This window comes from Thalassophryne amazonica, chromosome 2, assembly GCF_902500255.1.
Source record: "Thalassophryne amazonica chromosome 2, fThaAma1.1, whole genome shotgun sequence".
NCBI classification, from domain to species: domain Eukaryota; kingdom Metazoa; phylum Chordata; class Actinopteri; order Batrachoidiformes; family Batrachoididae; genus Thalassophryne; species Thalassophryne amazonica.
Genome location: NC_047104.1, coordinates 27376342 through 27398863, shown reverse-complemented (window position 1 = coordinate 27398863; position 22522 = coordinate 27376342). Strand labels below are relative to the sequence as shown.

Below are 22522 nucleotides of genomic sequence, written 5' to 3'. Positions count from 1 at the left end.
TCCCTCTGATATATTCCTTCTAATCCTGTCCATCTCGTCACAAATGTGAAGTTCTGATGCATGTTGCCTCCTCTAATGAGCCCGGTACGTCTCCATCATCTTTCATTTCCATGGCGCAGTACCATCAGACACAGACAAACTGCATGTGACGCAGACAGTGCAACATCCAGGCTGCTGTCGGTTTTACCATAAAAACCTGAAAGTCCATTTGTCATTCAAAAAACATTTTTGAAGAGAGCATGCAGCAAAAATCAGTTCGGTACAGAGGCTCGTTGGTGGTCTCAGTGAGTCATCACATGAAGGCCGCCCAGTGTGAGCAAACATTTGGGAAGGCCCTGTCTGCTTTCAGCCGAAAGGATACAGCCGTGAGTCAGAGAGAGCAACAGACCCTTTAGCAAAGCAAATTTATCATGAAGTGAATTTAGGTCCGGTTTGCTGGGTTACTGGTGCATGCCATCCCTCTATCTTCAGACAGAGGGCGGTGTCACCATTCTGCCACAGAGCCGTGGGCACATCTCCCAGAAAAAGCTGGAGTCCATATGGCCCTCTGTTACGTACCTCACAAAAGTGTAAAAATATAATGCAATGCTAAAAATACCCTTGGCCGTATTATTATTAATAATAATAATAATAATAAAATAATAATAATAATAATAATAGTGTGTATATGATAACAAGAACCTAAACATTTATGATACATTAAGCAGTAAATTAAGATTTAAGAAAAAAAATGATGTTAATTAACATTAAATAAAAGGGTTGCGTTCTTCTTCTAAAAAACTTGAGGTCTAAGGTTCTAAAAACATTCTGGACTCACACACGATTCAACTCATTATAGAAACTTTGCATAATTTATTATGCAAAGTTCTTTATCTGTATGTGGTGAAGGTGGTGAACTTGTAGAAAAATTCATGATCTCAGCAGTGACGTTGATGTCTCTGGGTCCTTGGTCATATGACTGTCAAACCTGGACTCAACCAGTGACCTAAGAATGACTGGATGTCTTTCTGGACATGATCCAGCACGCAGGTGCCTCGGTTTTAAGGACCACAGTAGGCCAAGGACACATCCAGATTTCAGCTGGCTGTGATAAATAGATGTTTACTGACTTTTAAGAGGTGAGGATGAGCCACTTTCCTGTGTGGGTGCTTCCAGTCCTGGACCAAAGGCTTTTCTGTAGTGTGGTGGGTGCTGCAATGTGTTGCACAAGCACATGTCCTGAGACCATGCTCTGCAGTACTACATTATATTAAAGTTGGGCAGTCTCTTCTTTACGTTCATGCAGTGCAGTACCTTTTTTACTTTATTCTACAGTACCTTATTACTTTTATGTTCTGCAGTACATTTTTTACTTTTATGCTCGGCAATACCTTTGTTACTTTAATGCTCTGCAGTACCTTTGTTGCTTTCATGCTGCATAGCACCTTTGTTACATTTATGTTCTGCAGTACCTTCATTACTTTATGCTCTGCAGTACCTTCATTACTTTTATGCTCTGCAATACCTTTTATTTCACCCTTACAGCTACATGTGCTACTGTAAAATCTATTTTTTATAAGGAGTTTTGTGTGCTGAATTTGTGTGCTGAATAAATCATTCATTCATTCTTTCAATTTTCTCATCATGTGATCTTTATTTCATTGTTATTTTTGTCACAGGAGTATCTGCAGAACATTTAACATTAATAAACGTCAAAACCGACCTGCCAGAAAAAAAATTAACAAAATGCACCGAGCTAACTGTATTTCACACTTGATAAAAACACCATTTTTGGCGTGATGCGTCCTGTGTCATTTTAGCTGAGGCGCCTCAGAAAAGATTATGGAAGTTGAAAAAAGGGGGACAATTATGGTATTCTTGATCAATTAACATTAAAATATTAATTAACTATAGAAATATCAGGTTGTTTGGTAAGTCTGACATTTTTATGTATCTGAACATTATTTTGACAAAACTGAAGTAACTTTAACAAGTAATGATGACATCATTACTCATGATCATTTTTGTTCATTTGACTTAAAACATTTATTGCTATTTTTTTTTTAAATTGTGTACACTTGAAATTTAACAATGTCAAAAGAATGTTCAGGTGCATCTGCATTTCAAATTTTTGAAGCTGTTGGATCTTGCGGTACAAACAAAGAGTGACTTTTTATTCATATTTGATAAACGTGAGGGAAATGTAGAACTAAAACTCCTGTGAAGAATTGATGATAAATCCAGTCTGAGCTGCTGATGCTGCACGACTTTCCTCTGACATGAAGTTCCAGCAGAATTCTCTCACATTAATCATGCGTGTGTCGAGCTGCATTCTGCAGACTGTGTGTGAACCATCGCTGGACCGCAGGGGTCAGCCGGAGGTGGACGGTAAACGTGACATGAGTGTGAAGGAGTGACACAGAAACGTGCAGATTCCACACATGAAAGTGCACTAAAATGACATTTAGTGCACGAACATGACAGGAACACTGCTTGGATTAAATTATTCCAAAATTCTGAATTATTCAAACTTGTCCATCATTAGTTTTACCGACAAAACAAAACCAAGTAAATTCAAAGTTTTGTATAAAGTGTCACTCTGCTTCACATCCTCTGCAGTCTGACATCGTGATAAAGCTGGTGAACACATCAGCAGTGTGTGCTTCACACCTCGGACAAAGCAAACACTCTGTGCTGCACGCGCACAGGTGTGTGCTGCCTTGCTTTTACAACAAACACACACACATACACCATGACTTGCCAACTGCAATCCATTTTCTGAGACTGCTCTTCACTGTTTGATGTCCTTTGAGCATTTGGGTGCTAAAGCTGCAACACTTCTGTGTCTGTATGTTTGATGATTCTTTGTGTACTTACACCATGCATTCTGATGATGTGACCAAAGCAGGGTATTTTAGTCAGTCCTCTGGTGTATGTGTGTGTCTCTGAACAAGATAAGTTTAAAAAAGTGGCTGGATGGGTTTTCAGCAAACCTGGCAGAAATATTACTTGGGTAGACATCTTGAGATGATTACCTTCTGGAGTGCATGCAGGGTTTGCATCAGTCCTCTGATACCTCTCATTTGTTTTTGTTTTTTTTGTTATTGTTATTTTGACTAAAGCAGATGTCACCTCACTGAGTCTGGTCTGGTTGAGGTTTTTTCCTATCAAAGTAAAAGTTTTTCCTCACCTCTAGTATCAGTGTTTCCTTCAAAGGAGGATGGGTGGGTGGTAAGGTTAGGCCTTACCTGTATGCAGGGAATTTTTGTTGGTTTGGTGCCGTTTATAAATTGAACTGCATGCACACAACACACACACACACACACACACACACACACACACACACACACACACACACACACACACACACACACACACACACACCCACACACACCACACACACACACCACACACACACCACCACACACACACACACACACACCCACCTGGTTATGATACGGGAACACGTTCACTCTCTGATGTCATGTGACAAAGTAAGAACTTTCCAGATTTGTGTCAGATTCATGTTTTCACCTTCTTTCTGTTAACAGCAGAGTTAAAATCTGTTAATTTACTTTTAAATTCTTGTACATTGCATCAGGCAAAACCACATGAAAGTTTGTGACTACATTAATGTTACACTACCCTTTTGTGTCTACAATTCATCAGGAAAACTGTATCAGTTTTACTGATCAGTAGATCCACAGTTTTGTACCAGACGGTCCATGTGGACCAGAACTAAAAAAGGTTCTGTAAAACGGTTCTTCAGCAGAACATTACGAGCATTAAAACACCTACATATATTTTACAGCTTTAAGAAAAACGGAACAGTTACATTTTGTCATGGCAAGATTGACAGATTAAACTTTACTATTCTAGATTATCACCACTTAGAGAAGACGAAGAACAGTTACAGACCCACAAACGAACAAAAATTAAAAATCAACCACGGCTGGATCTGGACACATTTTTGAAACTCTATCTGCCTATAAAAAGTAAATCAAAAGGATAAGTTCACTTTTTAAAACCAGAGTCATGCTAAAACGCTGATAGCACTGTGATAGTACTTAGCTTTCAGTCATTTCTTGGTGAAAAATCCCATTTTGAAAATGACTATAGAAATAAATAAATACTTAATGGATCAAGCCGCCAAGAGTTAAATAAATCTATTTGTACACTCAAAATAACACTGACGACTTGCTGCCTAATGCTCAGGATGTCAGTGCTGCAGCAGCTTTTTTCTCTAATATACTAGTTTGTATCAACGCTGGTTTAAACAGTTTTTATTAATCTCATATTGAAAGTAAATGGTTAGAATAATCCAAAATGAGGTCATATAATTAACACACTGCAGGTCTTAGCGCTAAGCTAGCCAAAGCGGAAAAAGACACTATTTACTATTAGTTAACTACTAACTAACAGCCGTGGCTTTTTTTTTTTTTTTAACTTTTTGAGTAACAAAGGAAGACATGAAATGAAAGTAGAAATACCATCAAGGGTAAAAGTACCTGTAGAAATGTAGCAATTCATGCAGAAACACATTAATAATAGTTGTATACGATGTTTGAAGTCCTCTAGTATTATTTATACAAACAGGATTTCTTTCAAAGAGTGACCTTGTCCTCCAGAGAGGGTTACATGAGCAGAGATATGAGTTTAGAATAAAGAGACTGGGTTTAGTGTGGATAAGAAGTGGAGCAGGAACATTCCAAGTACAACATGCTAACGTGAATGACATCGCCTTTAAAATATGAAGCTTAAGGAAACAAAAACACTGAGGACTCCAGACAGAAACAGGTCATTTCATATCATGTGATGCTCAGCAGCTGATTGGCTAAAAGTGGCTGCAAATATTCTGTAAATCAGAGGTCACCAATCCTGCTCCGGGAGGTCACCTGACCTCTTCCGGCACCACCTATGTCTAACTGATTAATTCAGTTCTGCTCAACCAATCAAGAGCCAGGACACAGCAGATATGTTAATCATCGCTGCAGCAAATACAAAGGTGACATGGTGGCAACAGGGTTGTTGACCTCCAGGAACAAAGTGGTGGCCTCCAGAAGCAGGTTGGTGACCCTCAGGAGCAGGGTAAGTGACCTCCTAAACCAAGATTTGGGTGACCTCTGGGAGCAGAGTTGTTAGCTCTGGGAGCAAAGATACTGGCCTCTGGAAGCAGGGTAGGTGAGCCCTGATGTAACAACCAGATATGTTTTGAAACCACCAACATACACATGGTCACACAACCATCCTTTGAATAAAACAACAACAACAACAACAACAACAACAAAACAAACAAAAAACAGCAACATAAAGGTAGCCATGGCTCAGCTGTGGTTGGGGTCCGGAGGCTGCTGGGTTTGGCTCCTCAAGAGAGGACTTTCTCCCGGGTTTCTGGCAGCTTCAGGGCCAGCAGACCTCCACAGACAAGGGCGGAGAAGGCCAGGAAGACGGGGATGATTTTGGTGATGCCAATAAACGCTGCAAAGATGAAGCTGGCAATGATGGCTGCAAACTTACAGATCGTGTTTAGCACACCAAATGCCGTCCCTCTGCAGAGTCAAAGAGTTTAGGTTAATATGACGGCGCATGTGGCAGCAGGTTCAAATAACAGAGCAAACTCATGAATGATGTTTTGACCATAGAAAGAAAAAGATGTCTCAGCAACAATGCCCTGCTCTCCAATTTAACGGCCCGCGGCACTGAGTGATTGTTTTTATCTTACCGCGGTTTTATTTTCACAGTGATTCCAGACACAAAAGAACTGAACCCATGATCTTCACAGGGAACGTACTGCAGCATTATTGATCACCAGCTAAAAAAACATGAGCTTCATGTAGAAAAGATCATAGAGATTTTTAGCTCATGGCTATAAGTGAATTATTGTGTATATTAAAGTTAAATATGAACATTCTTTAAGAAAAGACAAATTCAATACTGTGCAGCAGTGAAGTTCACTAATGTGGGTTTTTGAGAGACAAAAGTGTCTGAGATCTTTGAGACGTGCTGGACTGTGGTGATGCAAAGGTGAGACAGACTTTGGAGGAGGAGTAGAGTTCCACTGAAATGACCTGCAGGCCATTCCAAGCTGCCCACGCTCACCCCGTTGAACAGACATTGCCAACATATCACAGCTCCTTGGCTGAAACTCAACAGCAACAGGAACGTGCATGCAGATGATACCAGCATAGAACCTCCTGACGACATACATGAAGATTATGATGGTGATACCTAAACCTCTGGATGTTCTGAACTTAGCTGAATTGTTTATCTCACCTATTATCTTGATTCTTCCAATTTGTCCATGAACAGTGCTGAGATGATGTTGCCGGGCAACACAGCCAAACTTCCCAGGAAGCTGACCATGTAGATGACAATGTCATTCTCTTCCTGGAAGTTCAGGTGGCAGCCCTTCTTTGGGTGCAGGAAGGTGGTGTTCTCCATGTGACACTTTTTGAATTTTTCCTGCCAGAGGATCTGGAGAGAAGAGCAGAAATAAGAAACAACAATCATATAAATCTTCTTCTTACACTCTCTGGGGAGGGTGGTATGTGTGTTCCTCAAGTTCAGGTCCTCTACCAGATGCCTGGGAGTTAGAGAGTTTGGTGCAGTATGTTAGCTGTTCCTAGGACTACACTCTTTTGCACCACAGGCCTCTGATGTTGTGCCTGCTCGAGCCACTTTTTGAGCCAACAATTTGGATTTGATAGCTCCTAGTGCTTGTATTACCACTGGACCACTTTGGACTTTACCTTCCACATCTGCTCCAGTTACTCCTTCAGCCCTTGGTACTTCTCAGTTTCTCATGCTTCTTCTTTCTGATATGCTGTCAGCTGGGATTACCACATAGATCATAACAGTGGTCTTCTATCATTCATTTCCACCACTACATTGGTAGTTGCAGCTTCTTGTCTGTCTGGAATTGAAGTCCCATAGGACCTTAGCTCTGTTGTTCTCAACTACCTTTGGTTGCATCTCCCATAGGGACTAATAATAATAATAATAATAATAATAATAATAATCCATTCCATTTATAGGTGCCTTTCAAAAAAATCAAGGACACCATTACAATGCAGCAATAAGCAGATTAAAAACATAATAATAAACAAATTAGAATGAAAACTTAAAAGGACATTTAACAGTTAAAAAGAAATTACATAACAATTTCAAACAAACCAAAGTTATCCAGTGAATGAGTGGAACTCATGGTGAATAGTCTTTCTTGAAGAAGTCGGTTTTGAGACATGACTTGAAAATAACCAGAGAGTCAATGTTCCGGATATCCGGTTGGAAGGGAGTTCCAAAGGTGGGGGGCCAGAGCGGCTGAAAGCTCTAAATCCCATAGTGGTCAAGCGGGCAGGAGGAATGGTGAGGCTGAGAGAAGATGATCTGTGGGCTGGGTGTGTGGTGTGTGTGAAGAAGTTCGATGAGGTACGGAGAGGAGCAAGTTATGGAGTGCCTTGAAGGTTAGAAGGATGAGTTTATAGTTAATGCATTGAGTGACTGGAAGCCAGTGAAGTTGCTGAACACAGGGGTGATATGGTGAACGAATAGGTTCTTGTGATGATCCGAGCTGCTGCATTCTGAACCAGTTGGAGCTGATGAAGAAGCTTTTGGGGGAGACCAAAGAGAAGAGAGTTGCAATAATCCAGGCGGGAGGCGACCAGAGAGTGGACCAGAATGCAGTGCTGACAGAAATGAGTGACGGGTGTGGACAATTAATATTTTGAAGATGGAAATATGCAGGACCGTGGTGACATTATTGATGTGGGTTTGAAATGACAAAGTACCATCAAGGACGACACCCAGACTCTTGATATGAGGGAATGGGAAGACGGAGGAGTGTCAATAGTAATAGTGAAACTGCTAGCTTTTTCAAGAGTGGATTTGGAACCAGCAAGGAGAACCTTGGTTTTGTCACTACTGAGTTTGAGACAATTATAGGAAAACAAGGGTTTGATTCCTGCAAGCAATCACAGAGGGAGTGGTAGGGAGGATGGAGGTGGTTGGTGGAAAGGTAGAGCTGGGTGTTTCTGCATAGCAATGAAAGTGAATGGTTATGTTTCTGAAATATGTTACGAGGGGGAGACAAATAGATAATGAAAAAGATGGACCAAGGACAGAGCCTTGGAGAACATTGGAGGAGAGGGGAGATGACTAGATGTGAATGGTTTTAAATGAATAGACTGAGTGAGGGAGTGCATGATGAACCAATAGCTGCCAGTCTAGAGGAGGTTGGAATGGGAAATGGTGTCAAAGCTGCACTCAGGTCGAGGAGGATGAGGATGCATAGGAGTCTGGTGCCATCAGAGGTCATTGATTATTTTAATTACAGCCGTTTCTGTGCTGTGGTGGGGACAAGAAACCAGACTGGAACTGTTTGTATAGATTGTTATGGGAGAGATTGTATTGGACATGAGATGCAACCGTTTTTTTCCAGGATTTTTGAAATGAATGGCAAGTTGGAAATAGGACGAAGGTTGCTGAAATTATTTGGATCTGAGCCAGGTTTGTGAGAATGGCAGCAGATTTGAAAGGTGATGGAACAAACCAGAGGTGAGGGAGGACTGGATGATAGCAGTAATCAGAGGTAACAGGGAGGGGAGACAGGCTTTGATAAGGGGTGTCGGGAGAGATGATTTAGATTTCCTGATAAGTTCAGGTATATCAGCAGAGGAAGGAAGGTGGAAAACGTGAAAGTGGCTGAGGGGTGTGGACAGGGAAGACAGGAGGGGGTGAGCTGCAGGAGGAGCTAGAGGTTAGTTTGCTGGTGGATATTATCAATCTTGTATTGAAAAAGTTAATAAGTGTGTACAGTGATCAATGGAGTAGAAGTGCGAGGGAAAAAGTCTGGTGGGTGGAGGGAGTTATTAATTAAAGAGAACAAAGTCCGAGGGTTGCCTATCATCAGCACTAATGAGACCTGCATAATATTGTGATTTGGTTGTACTGATTGCGTCCTTATAATGAAGAATGTGGTGATGGTACATTTCTTTGTAAATAGACCGGTTTTATTGTAGAGTCTTTCCAGTTGTTGACCTTTAGCTTGAGGAGGCGGAGCTGAGGTGTAAACCATGCTACAGAGTGGGTGAATGAAACAGTCCAGGTTTTTAAGGGAGCAAGTGAGTCCAGCAGGGGGTGGAGACTGTTGTAAAAAAACAGTTCATCTGTGGTAGAGGGAATGCTGGTAGTGAGAAGTGTTTTTGATGCCAGAAGTGAGAGTTGCCAAATTAATGCTCTTGATAATATGAATAGGATGGTACGTGAGAGCTTGGTTTTGAAAATAGTTGATTTAAATTAAAAGATACAAGCATACGGTCAGAAATACGGAGGTCAGTAGAAGAGCAGTTGAAAGGAGAGACACAGAGGAGCACACCATGTCAAGGATGTGACCTTTTGAATGAGTAGGAAAATGCATATATTGCTGAAAACCCAAAGCTGTCCATGCATGATGTGAAATCCATAGCAAGTAAATGATTCAGATTGTCCATACTGATTTTGAAATCATCAAGCACAATGACGTTTGGAGAGTGTGTGTAGAGGTGGGTGAGAAGGGAAGAAAATTCATTGAAGAAGTCCTTACTGTTTTTGGGTGGATGATACACAGTGGCTAGCTACTATGATCGGTGTTGGTCCAGTTATTTGTAAAGACACTAATTCAAATGATGAGTATCTTTGGATGGAGAAGGTGAGACCTTTCACATCTCGCGGTAGATTATCGCGAGACCATCTCCCTGACTGATGAGGTGGGGGCTGACAGAGGTCAATAAACCCAGGTGTTGCTTCATTCAGCTGGGAAAAAATCAGGCAACAGACACAACTTAAGGTTGAAGAGGAGGTCCCGGAGGAGAAGTCCTTTGCCTGTGTGTGAGCAAATGTTAAACAATCAACTTTAACTTCACTGCGGTTGGAGGTGGTGCTAGCATTAGCCGACCTGGCTAGGCTGGCTAATACGCCAATACTTGGGGACTTCTAATCTGTATGCGGCACAGATGTACCTCTACAGGATTGCGACACTTGGTTTGTGCCTCGTGTACACTGTGCTGGTTTGCATCTTTCATCCTGTTACTATGCGCTGAACTGTGTCTGTTGCACATTTACACAGCCTGCAGCTTGGGTCCTGTTGACTGTGGAAGACTCCTGCCTCTATGGACTTGGTCTGTAGGACTTGTTCTTGTGCTGCCATAACCAGAGCCTTTGTGCTGGCCTTTAGTCTGACTTTTTCTAGCCACTGGTAGGTTGTCTTGATATCAGTCACTTTCTCGATCTGTCAGTGGTGCATCCCATGGAAGGGCTGGTCTTCCATGATACCATGACATCTCCTCCTCCTGCTCCTTATCACCACCTGTTTTTCAGCGTCTCTGAGGAATTCTTCTCCCCTGATCTCAGGGACTATTTTCCTACTGTATGTATGTTCCTTGTCTCAAGGAAGGTTTCCACCCAAACTCCAGTACCCTGAGGCTCTATGAGCAACGCAAGAAGGGAGGGCAAGGATTAGTGAGTGTCAAGTCACAGTCCAGGATGAGATGAGCAGCAACCATGAATACATCAGAAAGATGGCCTCCCTGAGATCAGCTGCTACAAGAATGCCTCAGGCAGCTGAAGACAACATTGATAAGGGACAGGAGAAGAAGATATCATGGCAGACCAAGCCCCTCCGTGGGATGTACGATTGACAGAGAGGAGGTGACTGACATCAAGACAACCTAACAGTGGCTAGAAAAGGCTGGTCTGAAGGACAGCACAGACGCTCTGGCAGCACAAGTACAAGCACTAAGCACCAGATCCATAGAGGCAGGAGTCTACCACACCTGACAGGATCCAAGTTGCAGGCTGTGCAAATGTGTCCCAGAAACAGTCCAGGATATAGGAGCAAGATCCAAGATGCAAGCTGGGACAGTGTACAATGAGAGGCACAATCAAGTCTCGGGAAGTGTGCACAGGACCATCTGTGCCACATGTGGATTAGAAGTTCCCAAGTCCTGATGGGAGACGCTATCAAAGGTGGTTGAGAACGACAGGACTAAGGTCCTGTGGATCTTCAAATTCCAGACAGACAAGCAACTGCTGGCCAACCAACCAGATATAGTGGTGGTTAACAAGGGAAAGAAGACCGCAGTTGTGATTGATGTGACGATCCCAGCTGACAACAACAAAAAAGAAGGAGCATGAGAAAATCGAGAAGTACCAAGGGCTGAAGGACCAACTGGAGCAGATGTGGAAGGTAAAGCACAAAGTGGTCTCAGTGGTAACAGAGCACTAGGAGCTGTAACCACCAAATTGGAAGAGTAGCTCCAGCAATTTCCAGCAATTTCCAGGCACAACATCAGAGATCTCTGTCCAGAAGATACTGTGCCAAACCCTCAAACTCCCAGGCCGCTGGTAGAGGACCCAAGCTTGAGGAACACACATACCACCTGCACCATGGAAGGCGAGAGAGAGATTTATTTACTTTATTTTCTTATTATGATTATGATGATTTATATATATATACGAGGTCTGTTAGAAAAGTATCCGACCTTATTATTTTTTTCAAAAACCATATGGATTTGAATCACGTGTGATTACATCAGACATGCTTGAACCCTCGTGGGCATGCGAGAGTTTTTCACGCCTGTCGGTTACGTCATTCGCCTGTGGCAGTCTTTGAGTGAGGAGTGGCCCACCCTCTCGTCGTTTTTTCATTGTTTAGGAATGGCTCAGAGACTGCTGCTTTGTTGATAAAAATATTTTCAAAAACTGTAAGGCACAACTGAGTGAACACCATTCGATAAATTCAGCTGGTTTTCGGTAAAAATTTTAACGGCTGATGAAAGATTTTTGGTCTGGTAGTGTCGCTTTAAGGATGGCCCACGGCGCCTGACGGCGATCTGCGCTTCGCGGCGTCGTCGTCTCGCCGTTTCAAGTTGAAAACTTCCACATTTCAGGCTCTGTTGACGCAGTAAGTCATCAGAGAACAGAGAACTTTCAGAAGAAGTCGGCATGAGGAGTTTATTCGGACATTCCATTGTTAACGGACATTTTGTAATGAAAGAACGTGCGGGCAGAGTCGCATGTCGGGCCGGACCCAACCGCAGGGGGTCGCGACAGGAAAAACACCTCTGTTGGAAACCTTAACGGGCAAGCTGGAACATGCCCAAGCTGTTAAACAATTTCTCAGTTACTCACTTGTTGAAAGCCATCAAAAGCTGCCTGAATTTTACAAATGGTTTTCAACACGGAGGTGTTTTTCCTGTCACGGCGCACACAAATTCGCCGAGTCGTCACGGAAACGACTTGGCAAATTTGCGAGCACGTCTTTCATTACAAAATGTCCTTAAACAGTGGAATGTCCGCATAAAGTCCTCATGCCGGCCTCTTCTGAATCTTCTCTGTTCTCTCCCGGCGTCCTGGGTGAATTAAGCCTTAAATTAGGATGTTTTCAGGTCAAAACAGGCCGATGACGGCGCCTGGAAGCGCTGCGCGACGTCCCGCTCTGTGGGAAGTCCTTACAGCGACAGAAACACCCCATAATCTCTCATCAGCCGTTAAACTTTTCACCGAAAACCAGCTAAATTTCTCGAATAGTGTCCACTCGGATATTCCTCACAGGTCCAGAAAAAATTTTGATAAAGCAACGCGCGCTGTCTCGAGCAGCGTGTGAAACAAAGGAATTCAGCCGAGAGGGCTGAACCACATCTCACTCAAGGCCTGCCCACAGGGAAATGACGTCACCGACACGTGTGAAAAAACTCACGCATGCGCACGAGGGTTCAAGCATGATTGGTGTAATTGCAAGTCATTCAAATCCATAGAGTTAAAAAAAAAATAAAAGTGCGGCGGCACAGGAAAAACACCTCTGTGTTGATAACCATTTGTAAAATCCAGGCGGCTTTTGATGGCTTTCAGTGGAGTGAGTATATGAGAAATTGTTTAACAGCTGGACATGTTCCAACTTGTCCTTAAGGCTTCCAACAGAGGTGTTTTTCCTGTGGCGGAGCGTCACAGTGGCTGCGAGCCGACGCTGCAATCCGCCCGCACGTCTTTCATTAAAAAAATCTCCTTTAACAGTGGAATATCCGGATAAAATGCTGAAACCGACTTCTTCTGAAACTTCTCTGTTCTCTCACGACGTCCTGGATCATTAGAGCCTGAAATGTGGAGGTTTTCAGCTTGAAACAGGCTGACGACGGCGCCTGGGAGCGCTGCATGACGTCCCGCTCCGTGGGAAGTCCTTAAAGCGACAGTATCACCTCAAAATCTCTCATCAGCCGTTAAAATTTTCACCGAAAACCAGCTTAATTTTTCGAACCGTGTCCACTTCGATGTGTCTCACAGGTTTAGAAAAAATTTTGATCAAACAAAGCGCCAGTCTCTCAGCAACTTCTCAGACAAAGGAATTCCGACGAGGGGCTGGACGACTCCTCCCACAAGGAATGCTCACAGGCGAATGACGTCACCGACAGGCGTGGAAAAACTCACGCATGCGCACGAGGGTTCAAGCATGTCTGACGTAAAAACATATGAATGAAATCCATATAGATTTTGAAAAAAATAAAAAGGACCTATACTTTACTGACAGCCCTCGTATATATATATATATATATATATATATATATATATATATATATAAACAGCCCAGTCTCAAGTTTTTTTTTTTTTTTTTTTCATGCTCCCGTGACGAAATGAGTCAAATTTTCGTGACGGGTTTTTTTAAACTCACTATTACTAACCCTACTCCTACCCCCAACCCTAACCTTAAGCATGACCTAATCCTACTCCTTCTCCCCACCCTAACCATAACCACCCCGACCCCCCACTTCACTTTTAATTTCGTGCAGCCATCACGGATTGAATTAGAATGAATTTGTGCTGCCGTGACAAAAATGAGGCGCTTTTTGTCACAATAACATGAATCAATAGATTAATGTGTATTTCATGCAGCTGAATCACAACTTGCTGTGAGACTGGGTTGATATAAAATCTAAGTGACCTCTGTGTTCGTGTATGCGTGCATGCACGTATGACTTAGATCATGGAGAAACTGTGGAGAGCTGACATTTGGTATGATTATATATTTTGGGTCAAGGATGAATGCTGGGAAAATGGAAAGGAATAATGTTTTTTGGAGAAATTAGGGATATTAGCTAACAACACTGAACAATGGACATTGATAATTGCATTCTGGACTCACATGCCGTTCCAAGCACAATGTCCATTGTTTACTGGTTAGCTGAAATTTCGAATTTCTCCAAAAATATTATTTGTATGTTACTGCTGCAAAAAAGTATTTGAACAGCTGTGAAAATCAATGTTAATATTTGGTACAGTAGCCAGAGGTCAAACGTTTCCTGTAGTTTTTCACCAGGTTTGCACACACTGCAGCAGGGATTTTGGTCCATTCCTCTATACAGATCTTCTCTAGATGTTTCAGGTTTGGAGTTTCAGCTCCCTCCAAAGATTTTCTATTGAGTTCAGGTCTGGAGACTGGCCAGGCCACTCCAGGACCTTGAAATGCTTTTTACGGAGCCCCTCCTTAGTTGCCCTGGCTGTGTGTTTGGGGTCATTGTCATGCTGGAAGACCCAGCCATGACCCATCTTCAGTGCTCCTACTGAGGGAAGGAGGTTGTTTACCAAAATCTCGCAATACATGACTCCATTCATCCTCCCTTCAATACGGTGCAGTCATCCTGTCCCCTTTGCAGAAGAGCACCCCCAGAGTATGATGTTTCCACTCCCATGCTTCACGGTTGGGATGGTTTTCTTGGGGTTGTTCTCATCCTCTAAACATGGTAAGTGGAGTTGATTACAAAAAGCTCTATTCTGGTCTCATCTGACCACATGACCTTCTCCCATGCCTCCTCTGGATCATCCAGATGGTCACTGGTGAACTTCAAACGGGCCTGGACATGTGCTGGCTTGAGCAGGGGGACCTTTCTGCCCTGCAGGAATTTAAACCACGACAGCATCATGTGTAGCTAATGTAATCTTTGTGACTGTGGTCCCAGCTCTCTTCAGGTCATTGACCAGGTCCTCCTGTGTAGTTCTGAGCTTTCTCAGAATCATCCTTACCCCATAAAGTGAGATCTTGCATGGAATCCCAGACCGAGGGAGATGGACAGTCATCTTGTGTTTCTTCCACTTTCTAATAAATAATCATAACAGTGGTTGTCTTCTACCAAGCTGCTTGCCTGTTGTCCATCCCAGCCTGGTGCAGGTCTACAGTTTTGTCCCTGGTGTCCTTAGACAGCTCTTTGGTCTTGGCTATGGTGGACAAGTTGGAGTGTGATTGATTGAGTGTGTGAACAGGTGTCTTTTATACAGGTAACAAGTTCAAACAGGTGCAATTAACACAGGTAAAGAGTGCAGAATAAGAGGGCTTCTTAAAGAAAAATTATCAGGTCTGTGTGAGCCAGAATTCTTGCTGGTTGGTAGGTGTTCAAATACTTATTTGCAGCAGTAACACACAAATAAATTATTTAAAAAAAATCATACATTGTGATTTCCAGATTTTTTTTTTTTTTTTTAGATTATGTCTCTCACAATGGACATGCACCTAAGGGCCCTATCCCACTGGGGAGAGGATTAATTGTTGTCCACAACAAAAATGGCTAAAAGTGACAAATGTCCCAGTATGAATTATGGATATATTAATAATGTATAGCGAATATATGATGAACAATCATGGTTGTATAACGCATGTAGTGAGGAAACGGATCCGACGCATTGTGATTATCACGGCAGTATTACGGGTATATTATGAATGCATCACGCATGTGTTCACACGTGCACGGCATCTGCATTGCGGACATAAAAGAAGCGCACTCGCTCCTTTCGGCATCACTATTCACACCAACAATACAGCCTCTGGAGCAATTGCTGGACTCGAACAAGTTGATTGGAGTAAAGAAGCAGTGCACAGGGTGAGTGGTGACGACAGCGGATCGCATCAGAGCGCAGCTCGTCTGAACGATTATAATAAGAAGTTAATCTGTTATAAACACAGGAATAAATACTGTAACAGCTGCAGACAAGAACAAAAAAACATGCAACTGTTTTATCAAGCCTTGACAATGTAAACAAGTCAAATAATTACCTTTTTAAGACGGCTCAAAATGCTTTCTGCAGCTCTTTAGCTGCAGCTTTCTCTGTCATTCAGGAGGTGATTAGAGCCATTTTCAACAGCCAATTTGCACAATAAAATGATTAATCCGCCACGAAATAATTATTTTATATAGGCAGCATCCAGCGCAGAGCGCGTGGCAGCCGGTAGAACAAAGAACGGCGCCCAGCTGTGAACACAGCGCATCTGATTTGCATTCGCCTAAGGAGGGGCTCTGCAAGAAGCATTTCAAGGTCCTGGAGTGGCCTGGCCAGTCTCCAGACCTGAACTCAATAGAAAATCTTTGGAGGGAGCTGAAACTCCAAACCTGAAAGATTTGGAGAAGATCTGTATGGAGAAGTGGACCAAAATCTCTGTTGCAGTGTGTGAAAACTTGGTCAAGAACTACAGGAAACGTCTGACCTCTGTAATGGCAGACAAATGTTTCTGTACCAGTTGCATTGCATTGTGTGTATGTTGTCATCATTAATTTTCATCAAGCAATTTGTGACATTCATGAGACTGAAGTGAATGACGATAAAAGGTGATATAGTATGCAGTGGTGGGCACAGTTCTGATAAGCCGATAATTATCAAAGATAATATTTTCATTATCAGATTATCTTTTTAGATAACTTTAAAAACCATTATTGGACCAATTATCTTCTGATTAACTTTTGTCCAATAACTTTTAGACTAATAAACAAAGCTTAACAGTGACAAGCATTTCTAAAATTTAAAATCAGTTCAGCATCTACCTGTTAAAAGTTTTGTAACAGATGTACAGTTATACCTTCTGCAAACAGAAGAGAGCAGTTTCTATGAAAAGTGTCTCTATCCTCTGCAGACAAAAGAGAAGTGGTAAAAAAAAACCCCCCCCAAACATTTCCTTTAACACCATACTGATATGATGGCAATATCACCTAAGTCATCCAGAGGCATACATTTTTAACTTATGGTTCAAATTTTAACCAAACTATTTTTGGACAAGTTATTTAAAATTACTGTCATGTCTGAAGTTTTATAAAGTGAAAATATCAGATATATGTTTTAGTTTTAAAGTAATGTGCTAATTTTTAAGGTTTTGTGAGCACATGCTGAGCCCAGCAGTGCATTATGGGTAGGATGATGTAATCTCACGTTCACAACAGGACAAATGCAATTTAGACACTCTGTTCAGGCTCCACGGACAACAGCATTAAACTCTAGTGCCTAAAACTTTGTTGAATATATTCTCTGGGTTTATAGATGTTGTTATTGTATTTGCGTTCGTTAAATTCCACGCATTTTAAATGTAGCAGACAGGAATATCTGGAATTTTGTTTTCAAGGCCTCTACTGCCATCTACTGGCCAGTAGTGTTCATGGCAGTATTCGGCCTAAGTACTAAGCATTTGGGAACCAGTAGATGGCAGTGTTGTATTTGTTTTGACCCCAGTTATATCAGATGATTGTCAAATCAACTTTTTGGCTTTGCAAATGGCTTTTTGTTTTTTTTTGTTTTTTACAAATGAAGTTTAAAAACAAAACAAAACAACAGCAAATAATAATAATAATAATAATAATAACATTACAAGACAGCTCTGCAGTGTTTGCACAGGCACAGTGCGAGTGGTTGGGTGCTTGTAGCTTTTCAGTAGGAGGATAACCTCACGACGGCCGACCAGAATAATATAGAACAGGTTTGATTTTCATTTGACCATACGATCACGATCAGGAGGTGGTCGTGAGATGTTAAAGCTTGTTACTCCATGTACACTACACGATGCAGGACGCGCGATTAACCTGAAAATCGGTCCAAAAATTCCTGCATGAAAAATCATCTCACACAGTGTAAAGCACGTTTTACAACATCATAAAATGTGCACACATTCTCTCCACATGCAAAACATTTTGCGATGACACTTCCAGGGCTCCGTAAAAATGCCTGTTTTACAAATAAAAAAATGAACACCAACACACGACAGACGTCACATTAACGTGTTGGTTTACATAATGAATGACTGAACCAATCAGTGTTTAGCAGAGGCACTTTTACCCAGAATCCTTTGCGATTTGTCTGTGTTTGTTACAAAACCTCAGAATTAGTGCATTATTCAACATTAAAAGATATATGCTATATTTTAACTTTGTACAAATGACAGAATTGACATTAATGCCCTTACCAAAAAGTAGTATATGCAAGTATATTTCAAGTATACTTCTAGTTTACTTGTTATATACTTATCGGTACTATTTTTTGGTAAGGGTGGAGTTATTTTATGGGTATTAATGTTATTTATAAATCAAAACCATAAGTCAGCATGACTTTATTTTTCAAGACCTCCGCCTGAACGGAGTGTTGTAATTGATAGAAAGCTGGCTTTATGGCTGCTCTCAGGGTGCCTCTGTGTTGGGACCTCTGTAGTAAACAAGAGCTTCCAGCAGGGGCATAATGTTCAAAGACAAAAGTGTGGTCTCAGTGTGTGGGTGTGTTGTTACTTTTAATATTAGTAGAAGTTATTATGGCATTGAAACTTAAATTCGTTTTACTAGTAGTTGCAAATGTACCAGAGAAAATATTGGAATTTGTTATCGGTTATCTGTAACTTCCGATACATTTTTGGGTGGTTTATTGTTTTATCTTTATCGAAGATAAGTTTTCAGTTATCTGATTATCTGTTATTGAAGTAAATTTTTTGGTTATCTGTACCCACCACTGATAGTATGTCATGTCACTGCAATGCTCTGGCATGCCGTACACAGCAGGTACATTTTCATTGCCCTTTAACTGGCACACAGCGTGCGCTGGCCTGTTGGGATTGTAATTAAAGTGCACCCTCACCAGCCGCTACTACGTAGTAAGTACAGTGTGATGTTTCCTGCCTGACCTGAGGACCATGTGAACTGCAGAAATAAGGGCTCCAGTGAGCGGGTCGTGATCTAATAAAGAAGGCTGACTGTGTGTGTGTTCATGCATGTACGCTTTCAACCTAAGGGCCCCTAGTGACCTCCCCCTTGGTGCCCCCAGTCACCATAGCAGGTTTGGTGTGGATTGCTTAATTACTGTGGCTGTGTATAACGAACACACACACACACACACACACACACACACACACACACACACACACACACACACACACACACACACACACACACACACACACACACACACACACACACACACACGGTCAGCCTTATATATTAGATAATAACTAGCTGAATTACCGTTCTCCACACAGGTAATGACAGACGCTTCCTTTGATGACACGACGTTTCCTCTGCGATCACCTGACAACACCTAAATGTCAGATCAGTGTTTACGTCTGAGCAGAGTTCACGCGGGTCACGATCCACTGTCCCTGTGGTGAGAGTCAACCAGGCTTCTCTGAATTCTAAAAACCTGAAGGCTGAAGAGGAAGAAACAAATCTGTCCATCTCAGAAGTGACCTTTCACTGAGGTCCCTCATCGCTGGGACTAAGCGCTGCACAAACATGCTCAGATGTTAGGCGTGCACGTGTGTGCTTACATGTTGAACAGCTGCTTAAACCTAAAACCTCTCTGAAAGTGACATCATCAGGGACGTCAGTCTAAATCTGCCTGAAAATGTTCTCCTTTGCTTTCTTTCTTTCTTTGTCATATTTGACATTGTTAGAGAGGAACTGCAGCTCAGGCAGCTGTTTATGAACTGAGGGGTTGTGGGTTTGATTTCCAAATGTAGCTGACTGTATTTTTATTTCAGCTACTCCCAGTAGGGGGCGCCACAGCAGATCATCTGTCTCCATCTCACCCTGTCTTCTGCATCTTCCTCTGTCACTCCAACCACCTGCATGTCCTCCCTCAGCACATCCATAAAACTCCTCTTTGTCCTCCCTCTTCTCCTCCTGCCTGGTGGCTCCATCCTCAGTATCCTTCTCCCTATATACCCTCTGTCCCATCTCTTTATATGTCCAAACCATCTCAGTTTCACCTCTCTGACTTTGTCTCCATGCTGTCCTACCTGTGCTGTCCCTCTGATATATTCCTTCTAATCCTGTCCATCCTCGTCACAAATGTGAAGTTCTGATGCATGTTGCCTCCTCTAATGAGCCCGGTACGTCTCCATTCATCTTTCATTTCCATGGCGCAGTACCATCAGACACAGACAAAACTGCATGTGACGCAGACAGTGCAACATCCAGGCTGCTGTCGGTTTTACCATAAAAACCTGAAAGTCCATTTGTCATTCAAAAAACATTTTTGAAGAGAGCATGCAGCAAAAATCAGTTTCGGTACAGAGGCTCGTTGGTGGTTCTCAGTGAGTCATCACATGAAGGCCGCCCAGTGTGAGACAAACATTTGGGAAGGCCCTGTCTGCTTTCAGCCGAAAGGATACAGCCGTGAGTCAGAGAGAGCAACAGACCCTTTAGCAAAGCAAATTTATTCATGAAGTGAATTTTAGGTCCGGTTTGCTGGGTTACTGGTGCATGCCATCCCTCTATCTTCAGACAGAGGGCGGTGTCACCATTCTGCCACAGAGCACGTGGGCACATCTCCCAGAAAAAGCTGGAGTCCACATATGGCCCTCTGTTACGTACCTCACAAAAGTGTAAAAATATAATGCAATGCTAAAAATACCCTTGGCCGTATTATTATTAATAATAATAATAATAATAATAATAATAATAATAATAATAGTGTGTATATGATAACAAGAACCTAAACAATTTATGAATACATTAAGCCAGTAAATTAAGATTTAAGATAAAAAAAATGATGTAATTAACATTAAATAAAAGGGTTGCGTTCTTCTTCTAAAAAACTTGAGGTCTAAGGTTCTAAAAACATTCTGGACTCACACACGATTCAAACTCATTATAGAAACTTTGCATAATTTATTATGCAAAGTTCTTTTATCTGTATGTGGTGAAGGTGGTGAACTTGTAGAAAAATTCACTGATCTCAGCAGTGACGTTGATGTCTCTGGGTCCTTGGTCTATATGACTGTCAAACCTGGACTCTAACCAGTGACCTAAGAATGACTGGATGTCTTTCTGGACATGATCCAGCACGCAGGTGCCTCGGTTTTAAGGACCACAGTAGGCCAAGGACACATCCAGATTTCAGCTGGCTGTGATAAATAGATGTTTACTGACTTTTAAGAGGTGAGGATGAGCCACTTTCCTGTGTGGGTGCTTCCAGTCCTGGACCAAAGGCTTTTCTGTAGTGTGGTGGGTGCTGCAATGTGTTGCACAAGCACATGTCCTGAGACCATGCTCTGCAGTACCTACATTATATTAAAGTTGGGCAGTCTCTTCTTTACGTTCATGCAGTGCAGTACCTTTTTTACTTTTATTCTCTACAGTACCTTTATTACTTTTATGTTCTGCAGTACATTTTTTACTTTTATGCTCTGCAATACCTTTGTTACTTTAATGCTCTGCAGTACCTTTGTTGCTTTCATGCTGCATAGCACCTTTGTTACATTTATGTTCTGCAGTACCTTCATTACTTTTATGCTCTGCAGTACCTTCATTACTTTTATGCTCTGCAATACCTTTGTTACTTTTATGCTCTGCAGTACCTTCATTACTTTTATGCTGCGTAGCACCTTTGTTACCTTTATGATCTGCAGTACCTTTGTTGCTTTTAAGCTCTGTAGTGCTACTTTAATGTTGCATAGTACATTTGCTACTTTTATGCTCTGCAATACCTTTGTCACTTTAATGCTGTGCAGTACCTTTGTCACCTCAGTGCTGCATAGTATCTTTATTACTTTAATGTTCCACAGTACCTTCCTTACTTTAATGCTGCATAGTACCTGTGTTGTAGAACAATGTGTTTTTGATGGTGCAGTTCTCAAAGAAGGTGTTGGTTGACTTGATATCCTCAAAGTAGCAGTTTTCAAACAGAGAATCCTCAAATTTCACTGATTTAATCTCGATGTTTTCAAACCTAAATAAACACAAAATGAAATCACAATAAGAAGCTTCAAGAAATCCAGTATTTCTCATAAACGCAAAGAAAATGATTCCTGAGGTGGATGCCTGCCCCTGTTAGTGTCATATTTTAGGCTTCATGTGAGGAAAGCACCTACTTGTCATGTATGTACTCTCCCTCATGGTGGATCTGGTTGACCAAAGAGAAGTTGAAGTGGAACCGTTCCACTCGTTCTCGGTGGAACACTCTGACCTTGGATTCATATTCTTCAAACTGCATGTATTTGATCATGTCAGGGAACCACACTCCAAGCCCGTGGTAGCTGGAACAAACAGAAACCAAAAATAAGGCCTGAGGTTTCACAGTTTTCCTTTATGTTTGTCTGTTAGTCAGTTACAGGATATCTCAAAAAGACATTTCAGATTTCATCTAAATTTGGTGGAGAGGGAGCACTTGTGCCAAGCAAGAGCTAATTAAATGCTGTTGAATATCAAAGCCAGGATCATGGGAAAGATCTTGCCTTGGATCTTTGTGTTTTGATGTTTGACCCAGGTTCTCTCGGTCCTAA

At 41.9% G+C, this 22522-nt stretch overlaps 1 protein-coding gene across 1 annotated transcript in view; it reads right to left on the bottom strand.

The window, feature by feature from the left end:
* The window catches only part of sv2ba (synaptic vesicle glycoprotein 2Ba), an 84272-nt gene that overhangs the window by 14715 nt on the left and 47035 nt on the right, over nucleotides 1-22522 (bottom strand). The window contains exons 8-9 of the mRNA XM_034184524.1: nucleotides 22112-22276; nucleotides 21836-21969 (exon numbers count right to left, since the gene is read on the bottom strand). Coding sequence (XP_034040415.1) covers nucleotides 21836-21969; nucleotides 22112-22276 — 299 coding nt within the window. The remainder of the gene's footprint in view (nucleotides 1-21835; nucleotides 21970-22111; nucleotides 22277-22522) is intronic.